The 17,768-nt window shown below is 39.6% G+C and overlaps 1 protein-coding gene across 3 annotated transcripts in view; it reads right to left on the minus strand.

Moving 5' to 3' along the window:
• Gins3 (GINS complex subunit 3) overlaps nt 1-15,418 on the minus strand; it is a 31,166-nt gene extending 15,748 nt beyond the window's left edge. Inside the window, exons 1-4 of one of the 3 annotated variants that reach the window (XM_004843130.4) lie at nt 15,078-15,415; nt 5,501-5,734; nt 3,264-3,520; nt 1,913-2,388 (exon numbers count right to left, since the gene is read on the minus strand). In XM_004843130.4, coding sequence (XP_004843187.1) covers nt 3,290-3,520; nt 5,501-5,734; nt 15,078-15,263 — 651 coding nt within the window. In that variant the 5' untranslated portion in view covers nt 15,264-15,415 and the 3' untranslated portion in view covers nt 1,913-2,388; nt 3,264-3,289. Of the gene's footprint in view, nt 1-1,912; nt 2,389-3,263; nt 3,521-5,500; nt 5,735-15,077 lie in introns of those variants that run through there. The other 2 variants (XR_002394366.2, XM_021256971.2) reach the window with 2 other exon arrangements.
• Nucleotides 15,419-17,768: the final 2,350 nt, after the last annotated feature.

Below are 17,768 nucleotides of genomic sequence, written 5' to 3' on the forward strand. Positions count from 1 at the left end.
CAGAAAGTTAAATATTGCGTGGTTTCTCTCATATGAGAAACCCAAGGTATAAATAATGAGTGAAATAAATGAGTAGGAAACAGGGAAGTAGACTTTTTGGAGATGGGGAAGGGGTGGGGGGAGGATGAGAGTTGATATGATATGCATGTACCAATTCCACAAAACATATAAATATTATGTATCACAACATACCAATTAAAAATAAAGGTGAAGCCACCTTCTGGGAAAGCCACTATTATTTTTCCCTCCAGTGACTCTGGCAATGTAGCTTTGAAGATTGGTTTCAGTCTCACCTTTTGGAAGCCTCAAAACAAATCCCCACCTCACTTTTCCTTCAATAAATCATGCCATCTTTTCTCATCCACTTCCTTTGTTGCATTTGAACGTACATTCCTTAGCTACTCATTTCTTTGTGTCCAAAAGGAAGATTTTTAGTTGTACAAAGCAGATGGGCAAATCATGTGGCAATCAAAGAGAGCTCTCAGGGTGAAGTGGGAGCAGAAAGTACCACACAGGTTTGAAACTGTTTTTCTTTTTTTGTTGTAATTAGCCTTCAGTGGGAGTTTGCAAGATGAGCTGGTTCTGTGCTCCATTATGAATTCTGAAACACAACTGGTTCCCAGGCACTATTTTCAGAGCTGTGCTGACACTTGTTAATAATGTTGGTGTATAAAGTCGTGCTCATTTTAAACTAATTTAGATACAAAGAAAATTAGCTAGAGGCTGCCAGAAAAGGAGACAATCAAGTTACTGCTATCAGAGAGACTGCTACAAGTTTCAAGTAGAGTCAAAGAGGCCCCTTTTCTATCAGATCTAAGAACTAAGGAAAAAGTGAAAGGTTCAGGTGGAAATCTTACATTCTCTCCCTTTCTGATGAGTTTACCAGCAGCTTGCTCCTAGGCAAGCTCAAAAAAACTCGTAGTTGCCCCCAGGAACCCCAACCTCACTGCAATGAAACCTCTAGTCAGCTCTACTTCTGAAATATAGTAAAGACCTATAGTCTTTACCTATATATAAAGAAATATAGTAAATATAGTGAAGATTTCAAAATCTGCGTAAAGTCTGCATAAAGCCTGTGTTGTACTAACGTTAGCTTTTTGGCTTTGATAAATGTACCATGATCATGGAAGATGTAGGGAAAGTATGTAGCTCAGTGGTAGAGTGCTTGCCTAGCATGCATGCATGAGGCTACGGATTCAATCACTAGTGTTACAACAAAGAGGAAGAAGAGGGATGCAAGGACTAAGCCTGGAGCTGCTCAAAGTTTAGAAGTTAGGGAGTGCAGGAGGAACCCATGGAGGAGAGCGAGCCTTGTCCCACTCCCTGCAGCCCAGACTGTCCCAGGGAAAACCTGCATGCAGCGAGGACTTCTGCCTAGTTATGTGGAAATGGAGGAAAAGGCACACATTTACTCTCTGGATTTTAGCAGCAAGTTGTTATCAGAGTCAATGTGTTGACCTTTTTTTGAAAAATACCTCTTTGAAGGGATCAAACAGTAATCCAGAAAAACTTTACTTGGGGAGGGTGACACAGGAGGGGATAGTCTGACAGGATTGCAGGCAGATGTGTAACTGAAAGTGGATTCAGATGCTATGTGTGTTCAAAATTTCAAATAGAAAAAACTCTATATATGCACACCCTCGTATTCCTTGACATATAGTCCCTGAAGAAAAATTAATTTGAGAAAAAAAAATGGCAGCAGCCTTGGACTATCTTTAAATACAAAGATATCTGTGAAAATAAAGATGCCAGAAGTTAAATAATATGCTTTTCTTACTCTAAGAGTGGTTTCTTGGGTTCTAGCTATACACAATATTGCAACAATAATGGAAGTCTCATTTTCCTAGGCCATAGCACATCCCAACAAAGAATGCATCTCATATTTATGTGTACTGTACAAACAAAAGAGCAGTTGCTAAAACATGATTTATTTGGGAGTTATTGTCAAATACGATCAAAGACAAAATTCTCTGATGGCTTTGCTGATCATCTGCAGTACTGGAGTTACAAAAATATTACTGGTAGAGAATACATTCATAGGAAAAGCTGATCATTTATTTAGTACTAAAATCAAATTGTAAAAACAATTCCATTTTAAAAACATTTCTTTCACTCTAGGTTTACATCAAGACATCTGTACAATTTGGAAACCCAAAACCTTCTGTAATTTCCAACCACAGAGGTAATTTGTCAGTTGTAAGGTGTTGGAAGGGGAGCAATGGTGTGGAGAAAATTGCCCACCAGACAGTCCAGCAGTCTCATAAGGAATGCTATTTCTTACTCAGCCTGGGTTTCCTCCTTGTTCTTCTCAGAAGAGTTATGTGCTTGCTTACATAGATTCCCAGTAAATGGTCAGGGGCCTTCTATGCAATAATTTCCCAGAATTTCCTGAGGAGAAAAAAAAATGTAACCAAGCCTTTTAGCCACTTAACATGTGCCATGTTGATTCTCAAACAGGGCTCCAGTCCTGATTTCCAGATGTAACAAAGGCTGGTTAACACTCCTTAATAACTACTTTGCAATTCCAAGTGGATCCCTGACAGCTTTCCTAGAGCAGAAAGGAATAAGTGTGTGGATGCTCTAAAGATTGCAGAGACAAACACAAGCTCAATTTAACCATGTTCCCTCTAGGCTGACTGCAGTGATGTGATTCCGGTTCACAAAGCCCTGATCACGGAGTACAAAAGTAATGTCTTCTCTCTCCTGCCATGCCATTCATTTGCCTTCCCCTCACCTTTTTTTTGGTGACTGTTTTTGGAAATTAGGGTAATTCCCCACAGGTGAACAGCCAGAGAGATTTGTTAGTCAGGCCAGCACCAGAGGGTGCTAGTCTTTGTTCAAGTATGAGGAAGATGAGGCAAAAAGCTCAAGAGTACATTTTGTGAACAGGCAAAGGTGACCCAATTTGTACACATCCTAGTACAAAGCTAGTGACACTGAACATGTGAGGCTGTCTAAAGTCCCTGACACAAGAATACCAGCTCCAACTCAACTGCAAATGTATATGGCATTGGACCTTATTTAGGACAGATTTGGATTTCTCTTTGCCTGTGCATTCCTAGGTCAAAAGGCTTGGGCTGTGGGTTAGTAAGGTGGGCCAGTCCTGGAAGATTAGAGGACCAAGGGCTTCAGGACACCCCATCCCAACAAGATGGTCCCAACTCCTGAGAATACTGCAGGTTATAACTGATGAGATATGACACAATTTGGTCCTGAACAAGGTCAACTACATCTTATCAAGAAGCCATGAAGCATAAGCCCACCTGCAGCAATTCTGTTTTTCTGGCCTTCAGTCCTCCATGTCGGTGAATTTTCTCTTCTTATAATTCTGAACGAGGTTGGAAGGTGTGATCTGAGAAGCCTGACCCTTTTCCCAACATTGAAAGTTATTCAGTCCTTTCTGCCCAGTTTGAAATAAGCCCCTCTCCATCTCGTCTAGCCTAGCTACCAGGGCTGAAATGTCTTCATTGTAAGTGTTCTGAGAGGAGTCCATGATCCGGCGAAAACGTCCAATAAATGTCTGAAGAAGGAAGTAAGAGAAGTCAGGGTTGATCTAACATCCCATAAAGCCAGATCTATTTTTATCTTGGAATATTTAAATGGCATGAAAGAATTTTGGTCTTAGGACTCAGGAGGAGGACTGAATGCCCTCTACCACTCAGATACGCTACTAAACACTGCCAAGCCTGTTACCTTGACTGTGAAATGGTCTGTTATGGAATCCAATGGTTGTTATATAAAGCATCCAGCAGTGGCTTGCACATAAAAGCTCATTGAAAAGCCTTACCCATTACTGTCAAGTAACAAAGGCCATAATAATGTTCTGTAGTCCCAGGGTAACAGTTTCACCAAACAGATTCTGATTTAACTGAACGCAGTCTCTATTTATCTCAGACACGTGAGATCTCCAGGAGCCATTTTACCATTGGGCTCTGAGCACAAACCACAAGCTCTTGCTTCTGTTTCTTCTACTGTCTCATGGGAAAGTCACCTTATCTATAAGCAACTCTAAAGAACTTGAAAGCAAAGAAAAAGAAAACATACAACAGCTCACTAAAAAACATAAGACTCTAATTGAGGAACATGTTCTGGGACATTAGAAGACAAATGGATTTTCCTCATTTTTATTTCTGTGCCAAAGAGCTTCATAAAAGCTTGAATTCAGGATTATAATCTATGTCTATAGTCTATGTATGGATTTTCTTTTTCTGGATGGACAGCAACATTTTTCTTTACTACCTACATTAAAAGGAGCACTAGTACATGGTGGGCCAAAAACACTTAAGCCTGAAGGATGACGTCAGTTTAGCACAGGGTTCTTTTAAAACTAAGAATGCAGAAGTCAAGCCATTTGGCTGTTTCTGTCCAAAGAGGCAGAAAGGTAGTTTCTCCTAATGTTAACAGAATAAAAAATAATTGTAAAGAGTCAAAATAAAGTTAGCACTGTTTTGTCCACGAAAAATAATTATAGTTATTGCTTATTAAATGTATTAAGTAGAACTATGTGGTTTTCACCGCAACTCAGTAATTTTGGTGCTATTATTATCTCCATGTTACATGTGAAGAATTCATGCCTAGAGAGGTGCAGAAACTTGACCAAATCAAACAACTAGTTCATAGTAGAGCCACGTCTTAACTCCAGAAGAAGGGAACAAAGAACAAAATAATTCAAGTATTTCCAACAGGAACCCTTAGCACAGTCCTATGATGGGCAGGGACTTTGAATCTAAGTGCCTGTAACCTGTAATACACCATCACCTTTTTTCTCTTTTCCTGGACTTCCTGCTGATTCCAATTTTTAGAAAGCATATATAAAGAGCAGCAGACAAGTCGTATTTTAAAAAATATATAAAAGAGGCAAGAAAGTTTGCAGTGTTACTGCAAAGTCAGGTGACTAAAGATAATAATAAACTATATATTTCAAAAAGCTATATTGAAAATTTTTACCATAATGAGTTATGTTTAACTTGATTTAAACATTATACAATGTATATATGTACTGAAATATCACATGGTACCCAATAATATATATAATGTTTGTTTTTAAGTATTAGTTAAAAATAAATTTAATTAAGTGGGAGGGGTAGGGGAAAGGAAAGAAGGGAATGGAATTAACATGAGAAAATGAAAAAAATGGAAACAAAGTCTTTGTAAATAGGGAGGGATGGAGGGGTTGAAGGGAGGGCAGGGGAATGGGGAAAAAATAAGAATCAAGAGAGATTATGTAAAGGTGCAAATTTCCAATGATGAATGCCATTATACTGTGTACCTAAAATGTACCAATAAAATAAAATTTAAAAAAATAAAAAAAAAAAACTTAATTTAAAAAATATTTTTTTTATATTGGCAGACACATTATAATTGTAGGCTGACCTGAAATAATAATAAACTGTTTATAACCATACATTTCCCTGGGCAAAACTGACATCTGGTGGCTGCCACAGCTGCCTCCAAAGACAGATGCAGGACTGCGGGTTTTCATACCAATTACAGTACTTACCTGCAGTAGAGACTGGGATATATCCGCATTCTCCGGACTGTCAAAATGGAGCAACTGGGAGCCAAACCCATAGAAATGGGGTCCCATTTTGTGGAGGTTTACCACATTGGCATCTGCACTGAATACGGTCCTCCAACCCTCTTGGTAGATCTTGGGAAGTTCCACAGAAAGGATGCGCCGCTTGTTGTCAAAAAGTCCTTTTGCCAGCCATAAGGGGAATTCAAGCTTTGAGCCCTGCATCAGACAAGAATGTAGACTAGGGCTGGGGATTTAGCTTAGTGGTTCTAGCACCTGCCTTGCAAGCACAAGATCCCAAGTTTGATCCCTGGTACCAAAAAAAAAATGTAGATTCATAAAAGTAGACAAATATACAGTAAATGTACATGACAAAAAGGAAATACATATAACCTGATCAATATTTTTTCTTCTCTTTGGGAGAATGACTCTCAACTGTAGAAGACCTGGTTGTGACCTAAAGAAATGAACTGTGTGGGCTGAAAGTTTTATTTATTTTTATTAAGTTTGGTTTTTTAACTGACATATAAAATATATTAAAGAGTAAGCAAAAGTGAGACAGGCATGGTGGCACACATCTGTAATCCCAACACTTGGGAGGCTGAGGCAGGAGGATCGCTGTTTGAGGCCAGCCTGAGCTACATAGCGAGTTCAAGACCAACCTGAACTATACAGCAAGACCCCGTCTCAAAGAAAAAAAAAAAGGTGAACTTTCCAATAGTGATGCCCTCCCAACAAGAACATGTCTCTTGCAAAGAAGATACCCCTCTCCAGAGGAAGAGAAGAGGAAACAGGAAGTAACTGGTATAGAGCCCCAGTTCCTACTTCATGGATGTGAAATAACCACATTTCACCACAGTCGTTAGCTGTGCACAAATAGTAGTTTTGTGTGTTGGCTGCCCCCATTGTTCTCTGCCAACCTACAGGAGGACAAGCAAGGCTTACTAAAGGGAGGAAGTAGCACTAACAGCACTCTCAATCAAGATGGGTGGGAAGCCATCCCAATAAACTCATTTTGGATTAAAAAAAGAAAGGAGAGGTGAAATAAAGGCATTTTTCTGAGAGAAAGTGGCCTCAGTTGGCATCTGGAAACTTGGATTTCGGGAGGGTTCCCACCAGTCCCAAAAGTGATGAAAGGATCTCACTGTGACTAAACTTTTGTAGAAACAACATGGTGTATATGAACACTTGCTTTTTATGTGCTGGGCAGAGAGTACTTCCCCAATAAAACCTGGAGCACTAAGTATTTAACAAGCTTCCCTGCTAGACCCAAGGAGGCTTATGCTATGTACCTGGTCTTCTCTAGACTTCCTCCAATATATGCTTTCCCTTTGCTTATTCTGTTTTGTATCCTGTTGCTGTAATAAATCCTAACCATGGGTCCCACCTTATGCTAAGTCCTGTAAGTCCTCTTAGTGAATTATCAAATACGGGGGTGGTCTTGGGGACCCCTGTCAGAGACAGAAATTGAGGATTTACCACCAGATAAATTTCCTTACCAAGTAAGGAAATCCTGAAGGGAAAATGAAAATGATTCCAGAAATATGGAAATGCAGAAAGAAAAAAGGGTCACGCAAAGAGTAAATAAATGGGTAAATAGAATAATAATGTTTTATAGGGTTTTAAATGAATCATATTAGACTACATGAAAATAATGCAGGAGGGAGAGAATAGAACTAAAGTGTTCCATGATCCTAATATTGTCTTTGAAGTAGTAACTTGGATAATATTATTAATAAAAAATTATGTAATAATTAATGTAGTCACTAAAATAATAGAAAAATATATAACTAAGTAAACAAAACTTTAAATGGATAATAAACTTGTTTAATCCAAAAGGAGTCAAGAAAGGAAAGAAAAAGAAACCTGAAACAGATGGGAAACAAAGAAAATAAACACAAATACATCAATAATTAAATGTAAGTGGATTAATTACATGGATTAAAAATTGTCAAACTAAAAAACAAAACCCAACTATATGCTGCATAAAAGGAACATACCTTAAATATAAAGAAACAGAAACATTAAAAATAAGATAGAGGGCCAGGGATTTACATCAGTGGTTCTGTCGCCTGCCTCACAAGCGCAAGGACCCGAGTTCGATTCTGAATACCAAAAAAGAAAATAAAAATAAAAATAAGATAGCAAAAGTGTCATGTAAACACTAAAATGAAGGAAGGAAGAAGCATCACCAGACACAAAAAGGGACATTTGACAATAAGATGGTCATTATATATCTATAAAGAAGATATAAATGTGTCACTACACTGAGAGAAGTAAAAGGAGAAACAAACAAATCAATAATCATAGTGGAAGACTTTAAGTAGAAAGTGCCCCCCCCCACACAAACACACACAAAAATCAGTAAGAACACAGAAAATCTCAACAAAACAAAAACAAACTTCACCTGACTTACATATATTTACATACTTTATTGCACAACATGACTCCACAAAACCCATCTTTCCAAGTGCATTCAGAATGGCTAAATTGATCTTATAACAAGGCATAAAGTAAGTTTTACCAACTTTCAAAAAGCTGAAATAAGGCCGGGGATTTAGCTCACTGGTTCTGCCACCTACCTCAAGCACAAGGTACCTAGTTTGATCCTCAAAACCAAAAAAAAAAAAAAAAAAGCTGAAATAATTCAGACTGTTTTCTAGCCACAGTGGAATTAAACTAGAATCAAGAACAAAAAAGGTATACAGCAAAGTTTCAAAATGTGTGGAATGAAGCACCAGCCCTCTAAGTAACAACCCACAGATTGAAGGAAAAGTTACAAGGGAAATGAGAAAATATTGAGTTCTCTGATAATGAAAAAATACAACAAATCGGCGTTTGCTACCATGTGGATGCCATGAACTGTTTCTCCTCTGTGATGCCCCTATGTCATGTGCCACCCTGCCTTGAAGCCAGCCAATTATGGACTGAAACCTCTACGAACTCCTCCCGGGCCGCCATACCACCACTCCCAGTGCAGAAGAGGTGAGCCGTGCAGGCAACAACAGCACACACACACACCTGTCCCCACCCCCCCATCCAAATGAGAAGACACATAAACAAGTCTCAAAACTAGACTTCCAGATCACCTACAGCAACCCCAAAGGGAAATGAGATGGAACACTCTGATACTCAACCACCTGGACCCACTGAACTGGCAACAAAAGGGGATCGGGAAAAAATGAAATCAGAAATAATTTCTCAGATAACAGGAGAAATTGTGCTCCTAGTGCAAGACATGATTAATAAATCTAGAGAGGAGCTCAGGAACATGATGGAATCTCAACATAGGAAACAAATGGAATCCATAAAACAGATGCAAATAGATTTCCAGGAGATGAAAAACTACACTGAAAATCTACACAGCAGAATGAGCCAATGTGAGGACAGAATTTCAGATATAGAAGATAAGATTGCAATTAATGACCAGGAAAAGAAAAAATGTTTCAAAATTATAAAGGGACATGAGAAATCAATCCAGCAGCTGCTAGATGATGCAAAGAATAACATAAGACTGATTGGAGTCAATGAAGAAACAGGAGTGCAGATGACATAAAAAAACACTTCACAGAAGTAATGGCAGAAAACTTCCCAAGCAGGGGAAAAGAGCTTGACATACAGATAAGTGAGGCACATACGACTCCAACTAGCCTTGATCAAAAAAAATCTACACATAGACATATAATTGTTAAGATTCCAGAAACTCAACAGAAGAACAAAGTTCTACAAGCAGTTACAGAAAAGAAACAAATCACATACAAAGGAAAGGCCATCAGAATCATAGCAGACTTCTCAACACAAACCATCAAGGCAAGAAGAGCTTCGAGTGACATATTTCAAGCCCTAAAAGAAAACAGCCTCCAACCCAGATTGATGTACCCTGCAAAACTATCTTTCAAAATGGATGGAGACATAAGATACTTTCATGACAAAGAGCACCTTAGGAACTTCGTGAATACCAAACCAGCACTCCAAAGAATTTTACACAATATCCTAGGAACAGACACTGAGGATCACAACCCCAGGAAGCAAAGCAGAATGAACCCATCTGGCCCGACAAGAAATTAAATGTAAAGGGGGAGAACCCAACAAAAAGAAAAAGTCATGGCAATGACAAGTCAATACGTTTCAGTTATAACCATCAACATCAATGGTCTCAATTCACCAATCCAAAGAAAGAGACTGGCAGAATGGGTCAAAAAGCAAAATCCAACAATATGCTGCATGCAAGAAACACACTTAATTCAAAAGGAAACTCATAGACTGAAAGTTAAAGGGTGGAAAACAATACTGCATGGGACAGGAACCCATAAAAAAGCAGGAGTAGCTATCCTCTTTGCAGATCAAGTAGATTTCAAACCAACACTGATTAAGAGAGACGAAGAAGGACACTACATCCTGGTAAAGGGAACAATCCAAGAGGAAGAGATGACAATCATAAAGATCTATGCACCAAACACTAGTGCACCCAACTATATAAAACAAATACTAACGGACATGAAAAGTCATATATGCACTAATACAATTGTAGTGGGGGACCTCAACACCCCACTGTCACGAACAGATAGATCAACTAGACAAAAAATAAGTAATGAAATACTAGAACTCAATCGAACTCTTGAACAAATGAACTTAACAGATGTTTACAGAGTCTTCCACCCCACAAAATCAGAATACACATTCTTTTCAGCTGCACATGGGTCATTCTCCAAAATAGACCACATACTCACACATAGAATATGTTTAAGTAAGTGCAAAGGAATTGAAGTTATCCCCTGTATATCCTCAGAACATAGTGCAATGAAATTGGAGATCCATAGCAAAAGAAACTCAAAAAATTTCATAAACATGTGGAAATTGAACAACACACTTCTGAATAACCAATGGGTCACAGAGGAAATTAAAGAAGAAATCAGACAGTTCCTTCAATTAAATGACAATACAACATATCGGAATCTATGGGACACAATGAAAGCAGTCTTATGAGGGAAATTCATAGCAGTGAATACACATATTAGGAAAACAGAAGGAGCCCAATTAAACAACCTGATGCTGCACCTCAAGCTTCTAGAAAAAGAAGAGTAGGACAACCCCAGAACTCATACAAGGGAGGAAATTATAAAGATCAGAGGAGAAATCAATCCAATGGAGACTGAGAGAATAATACAAAAAATCAATGAAGCCAAGAGTTGGTTCTTCGAAAGACTCAACAAAATTGACAAACCCTTAGCCAACCTTATCAGAAAAAGGAAAGAAAAGGCCCAAATCCATGCAATTAGGGTGAAATTACAATGGATCCAGCAGAAATCCAGAGGATCATCAATACCTACTTCCAGAACCTATACGCCAATAAGATGGACAACACAGAAGAAATGGACAGATTCCTAGATACATATGAATTACCAAAGTTGAACGAAGAAGACCTAAAAATTCTGAACCCAATATCAACCAATGAAATTGAAAACATAATTAAAAAATCATCAAATAAGAAAAGCCTGGGCCCTGAAGGCTTCACTGCTGAATTCTACAAGACATTTAGAGAGGAACTGCTGCCACTACTGTTTAAACTCTTCAATGAAATTGAAAGGGAAGCAATACTCCCAAATTCATTCCTGGAAGCAAGCATCACCTTGATCCCCAAAGCAGAGAAAGACCCAATGAAAAAGGAGAACTATAGGCCAATCTCACTAATGAACATAGATGCAAAAATCCTTAGTAAGATCAGTAAGATCAGCAAACAGAATGCAGAAGATCATCAAGAAGATCATACACTCTGATCAAGTGGGATTCATCCCAGAGATGCAGGAATGGTTCAATTACGCAAATCAATCAGTGTAATACACTATATCAATACAGTCAAGGACAAAAACCATATGATTATCTCCATAGATGCAGAAAAAGCATTTGACAAAATCCAACATGCATTTATGACAAAAACCTTACAAAAAATTGGAATGGAGGGTCTCTACCTCAAACTGATAAAAGCCATCTATGAAAAACCAACAGCCAATATCATACTAAATGGTCAAAAACTGAAATCCTTCACACTAAAATCAGGAACAAGACAAGGATGTCCACTATCACCACTCCTGTTCAATATAGTTCTGGAAACATTAGCCATGGCAATTAGACGAGAAAGAAATAAAAGGAATAAAGATAGGTAATGAAGAAGTCAAATTGTCATTATTTGCAGATGACATGATACTCTCTATAGAAGACCCCAAGAACTCCACCAAAAGTCTTCTAGACTTAATAACCAAATTCAGTCAAGTAGCTGGTTACAAGGTCAACACACAAAATTCAATAGCTTTCCTCTACACCAATGACACACTCACTGAGAGAGAAATAGGACAAATAATTCCTTTCACAATAGCATCCAAAAAACTGAAATACCTAGGAATCAACCTAATGAAAGAAATCAAAGACCTCTTCTCTGAAAACTATGGCACTCTGAAAAGAGAGATTGAAGATGATATCAGAAAATGGACAGACATCCCCTGCTCCTGGGTAGGAAGGATTAATATGGTGAAAATGGCCATACTTCCAAAACTGCTATATAGATTTAATGCAACCCCAATTGAGATCCCAGCACCATACTTCATAGACCTCAAGAAAACAATCCAAAAATTCATTTGGAGCAAGAAGAGACCCAGAATAGCAAAAGCAATTCTAGGTAACAGAGACATGGCAGGGGGTATCACAATCCCCAACCTGCAACTCTACTACAAAGCTACTGTGATAAAAACAGCATGGTACTGGCAAAGAAACAGACCTGAGGACCAGTGGAACAGATTAGAAGATGCAGAAACAACTCCAGACACACTCAGCCATCTCATCTTCGATAAAGGAGCCAAACACCCTCACTGGAGGAAAGATAGCCTCTTTAATAAATGGTGCTGGAAAAATTGGGCTTCAACTTGCCAAAGATTAAAACTAGACCTGTATCTCTCACCATGCACTAAACTAAAATCAAAATGGATTAAAGATCTAAATATTAAAATAGAAACTGAACCAGTTGGAACAGAGGTTGGGTAGAATCCTTGAAGACATCGGTGTAGGAAAAGATTTTATGAACAAAACCTCAGCTGCCTGTGAACTAGCACAAACAATCAACAAATGGGATCTCTTCTTATTAAAAGGCTTCTGCACAGCAAGAGAAACCACCAGCAGTGTGAAGAGACAACCCACAATGTGGGAAAAAATCTTCACCTGCTCTTCCTCAGACAAAGGTCTACTATCTCAAATCTATAAACAACTTAAAAAGATCAGACCTCCCAAATTTAAAGACCAAATCCAAAAGTGGGCATCTGAAATGAACAGACATTTCTCAGACAAAGAAGTAGAAATAGCAACTAAATACATGAAAAAATGTTCAACATTACTGGTCATTCGAGAGATGCAAATGAAGACAACGCTGAGATTCCACTTCACTCTGGAAAGAATGGCTGCTATCATGAAATCAACCAATAACAAATGCTGGCGGGGCTGTGGGGAAAGAGGAACCCTGCTCCACTGCTGGTGGGAGTGTAGACTGTGCAAGCACTGTGGAAATCAGTATGGAGATACCTCAAAGAACTAGGACTGGAAGTCCCATTTGACCCCGCTATTCCACTGCTGGGGATCTTCCCCAAAGAATTAAAAGAATCATACCACAGTGATATATGTGCGCCCATGTTCATAGCAGCACAGTTTGCAATCGCTAAAACTTGGAAACAGCCCAAATGCCCATCAACTGGAGACTGGATAAAGAAAATGTGGTTTTTTAATAAAATGGAGTCCTACTCAGCCATCAAAAATGAGAATTAGAGACATTTATAGCTAAGTGGATGTACATTGAGGCAATACTCTTAAGTGAAATAAATAGGACACACATGTGTAAATACTGAATAGTTTCTCTGGTGTGAGAAACTGAAAGTGTAAATAAGGACTAAAACGTATAATAGGTAATGTGAAATAGGAAGAAAAGGGGCAAAGGGGAAGGAAGTGGGAGGGCTGGGGAAAGGATAGAAGGGAATGAGATTAATATGAGAAAATGGAAAAATAGGAACAAAATCTTTGTAAATAGGGAGGACTGGAGGGGTTGAAGGGAGGGCTGGGCAAGGGTGAAAAATAAGAACCAAGAGAGATTATGTAAAGGTGCAAATTTCCAATGATGAATGTCATTATATTGTATACCTAAAATATACCAATGATTAGAATGAATAATCAATAATGCAAAATAGGAAAAGAAGGTCCAAAGGGGTAGGGGTAGTGGGAGGGGCAGGGGAAAGGAAAGAAGGGAAAGGAAAAATGCTGAGAAATGGAAAAAATGGAAATAAAGTCTTTGTAAATAGGGAAGTGTGGAGGGGGTGAAGGGAGGGCTAGGAATGGGGGAAAAATAAGAACCAAGATGCATTATGTAAAGGTACAAGTTCCCAATGAGAAATGTAATTGTGTTGTATACCTACAATGTACCAATAAAAGAATTTAACAAAACAAAAAGAAACCAATAAAATTGACAAACTTTAGCAGAATTTATCAATTTCAAGAGTAAAACTCAGGATACTAGTATAATACTACATTTAAAAGAGTATAAAGGGATATTTTGAGCAACATTATACACTTGAAAACATTGATAGTCAGCTTTCTAGAACTCCCCCATATACTGAAACTCGAGAATAGAAAATACAAATGCTCATATATCTAAGAATGATATTAAATGTCATAAAAACTTTCCTATGCACTTGCAAAAGGGAGGGGGACCAAAGGATGAAGGAAGCGTGAAAGGAGGAGATAAAAAAGAATTAAGATGTGTTATGTACATGTACCAACTCCCAAAGATGAATGTAATCATTATGTACTGCAAACATGTACTATAAAAATAAAAAGGAAAGAAAATTTTAAAAGAAAATAAAACTCTCTTATGCAGAATTGTTTCAAGTATTCATGTAGACAGTTTGGCCTCCAAGATGCAGAGGATAACTTCCTACTCCTTCAGTGTGGCAATGCGTGCCTTCCTTCCAAAGTGTTCAATATGAAAAGGCATAAAAATGACTAACTTTATAGGGGAGAAACCGTAACAAAAACTACTTCAGCCAGTTAATCAAGGGTCAAATCAACACCATGGTCCTGGGACAAACTTGTATTTGAAGCCACAGGGCCCTAGGTTCCAATCCCAGCTCACCATTTACCAAGGAACGCTGGTCTCGGTACCTAACCTTTCTGTTACGTTTACAAGACCTACTTACAGCGCTGAGGACGGACTCAAGGGATAAAAGGCGGAAAAGCTTTCGCCCTCAGGCCGTCAGTCCTGGCACTAACGTCATCGGTGTGCCCGAAAGAATATGGCAATTTGCAGTTCCCAGCGCTAATACGCGCGCTGACAGAACTCAAAGCTGTTTTAAGGGACACGCGAGGAGAACCCCATCCTGAAGTACTCGGCGGTGACAGCCCACACCCCGATACGTGAAGGCGGAAGACACTGACAACTTGCGGTTCCAATAAGGGAACCAGTGTTGGAGGGGGCCCGACGAGGTCACAGCTTGCGGGGCGCCGCCCTCCGAACCGCAAGCCCGCGGCCCACCTGCGGCAGCGCGTGGTCCGGCCCGGCTCCGGCGCCCCATTCCGGGAAGAAGGTGCTCAGGCGCGGCATGGGAGTCTCCGTGCGCACTGGCAGCTTCTCGTGGGACATCAAGATGTCGTCCAAGGAGAGAAAGTTCTCCTCAGGTCCCAGCGCGCCCGACTCCACCCGGAAATAAGCCTCGGACATGGAGGCGACCCGAGCTCCTCCACCTCCCCTAGTGTGATTCGATTTGAGTGGAACCCGGAGGACCCACAGGCTGACCAGGCGCCTCAGGGTCGAGGAGGGTGCTGAGACTGCCGGGCTGGGTGGAAACTCATTTTCCCGCGCCCGGGAACGGGTCAGACCCAACCAGTCGATCGGAGTGGGTCCGTCACTGCTCAGGCAGAAGCAATCGACAAAATCTGCGGATGGGGTCCCGGGCGACAGAAGGGCTAGGGGGCGTCAGCCGGAAGTTCCTCCTCCCTTTTTCCTGCAGCCTCGCTTGAGAATTTTACCTGGAAGTTGGAACGCCCGCTGAGCTGCAGCGTCATTTGTACCAGATTATGTTCATGTGGTCCTTTAAATGTTTATATCAAAATGAAAACGTTTTACAACACTTTTGGGGGCATCAAATAAAGGCATTATGTACTATGTACTCCAGGTCTGATTAAATAGCACTTTGACCAGTTCTTCCATATTGTGACATCATCAAAATTATAGCTACAATTGGCTGTCCAATTTGCTGAGGCACAAACTGCTTTTGTCCAGCTGTATTCCAAATTAGGAATTTATGTAGCTTATTTTTGTATTAGGCAGTCTTGATCAAGAAGATGTCCCTATTGCTGGGCTGATTTTTAAATCCAAATGTCATCCACAAAACTATATTACACTCCACTTACCTACACTGAAACCTCAAACAGACACACTTTGAGCTTGCTTGGCTTAATTTAGGAGGAACAAGCTGGTCCAACACCAGCATTTTCAAACAGTAACACTGCCTTCTGAATTTTATACCTTTTTTTTTTTGGTATCAGGAATCACACTCAGGACCTTGCACTTGTGAGGCAGGCAGCAGCACCACTGAGCTAAATCCCCGGCCCTCCTTCTGAATTTTATGATGCTTTGACATCTTGGGGCTTTGGGGTTGCAGGGAGGAAATGCCTTTCCAGAGTTAGGTAATTCATAGAGATAGCAAACACTGCCCCTGCTAACATGCTTTTGTTATACAAATGTTATACAAATATATAATTAATGCAAGCCCATTTCCTGAAGCTAATTCACACACTACATCAATATTTCTTCTCCCCTAGATCACTGTAGTAAGTCACCCCAGGGCCCAGTACAGGACAACTGGAGATCACTCCTCTACTCCAGAGCCCACTGATGTTATTTAAACAATAAAGTGCTAAGCTTGCTCAAGGTTGCTTTCTTGCCTCCCCATTCCTTCCCATGGACATCATAAAAGGTCTGCACCATGATTTTTACCTTTGCTTCCTGTTCTCTGCACTGACCCTGGCACTTGCCCATGTGACCCTGTGTGGTATATTATGCTCCCTTCTGTTGAGAACTGTAACAAAACTTCTTTTACTGGTGTTGGCCACTCTGCCATCACTCAGTCATCTCCATGAATTAAACATTTGATATAATCGAAACAAAATGCCTTGAGGAGTTGGCCAAATGGTGGAAAGCCTTAATTCTATTCTAAGGAGTTTAGACTATTCCATAGAGAAGAATTGTAAGGTTTCAGAGCAATGAACAAGATACATCTGAGCTTCAAGAAGATAAAGCTGGCAGTGAGGGGAAGAAGGGATAGATGCTGAAAAGCCAGCTGGGAAGCTTTCAGTGGCAGTTTGGGGCAACTAACTGGAAATAGGAAGTAAAGGTTAGACAGGGGTCCAAGATTCACTTTGTGAACCTGGTTGGCCAGATGGATGGAGATGTCAAAATACACACAGAACACAGGAACAGGGGCATTCAGGCTGGGAAATAGGGTGTCTAGAAGCTACTGGGCAGAAAAATCTGCAGCCCAGTGAAGAAACCAGCCTGGAAGCATTACAGTTAGGAGGAATCTACTTGGGGACAGTTGTAAGAGGGTTCCCCCACCTTAATCATATTTTAAGCATTTTGTTTGCTACACAATCCAATATAAAAGCAAACATAATCCATAGGGATAATACAGAATTTCTCTGATGAAATGGATGTATGGTAGTACAGTTTGATGTAGAAATACAAGCTAATTTGTTTAATTGAAAGTAATACAGGTTATTTATTGCTGAGGGCACTAAATGATTCCATCTATGTGGAATCAAGGTAGATGTTTAAAGAACTAATGTCAAAGAAAAGTATTATTATTATTATTATTGTTATTATTATTATTGGTACAGGGGATCAAACTTGGGACCTTGAGCTTGTGAGGCAGGCGCCGGAACCGCTGAGCTAAACCCCTGGCCCTAGAAAGGTATTATTTTTGTACAGAGACCAGAATATTGGTTCTAATTGCAAATACCAGTGCTATATTAATACTAAAGTAACAGGCCAATATTTAAGATAGAATGAGATGGCCTTGTTTTTCTTATTTAATGTTTTGGCTCGTCATGAAACTATGCTTTCTTGCTTATATAGTGTTACTCTATTTAATCTCTTCTCTCCTAGAACAAGTGTAATAAAAAAGTGAATACACCAAAAAAAAGGTGAAATTAGTGAAAATTTCAG

The sequence above is a fragment of the Heterocephalus glaber genome, unplaced genomic scaffold, assembly GCF_053883595.1.
Source record: "Heterocephalus glaber isolate CG9 unplaced genomic scaffold, H.glaber_assembly_v1.0 deba00000071, whole genome shotgun sequence".
Classification (NCBI taxonomy): Eukaryota; Metazoa; Chordata; class Mammalia; order Rodentia; family Bathyergidae; genus Heterocephalus; species Heterocephalus glaber.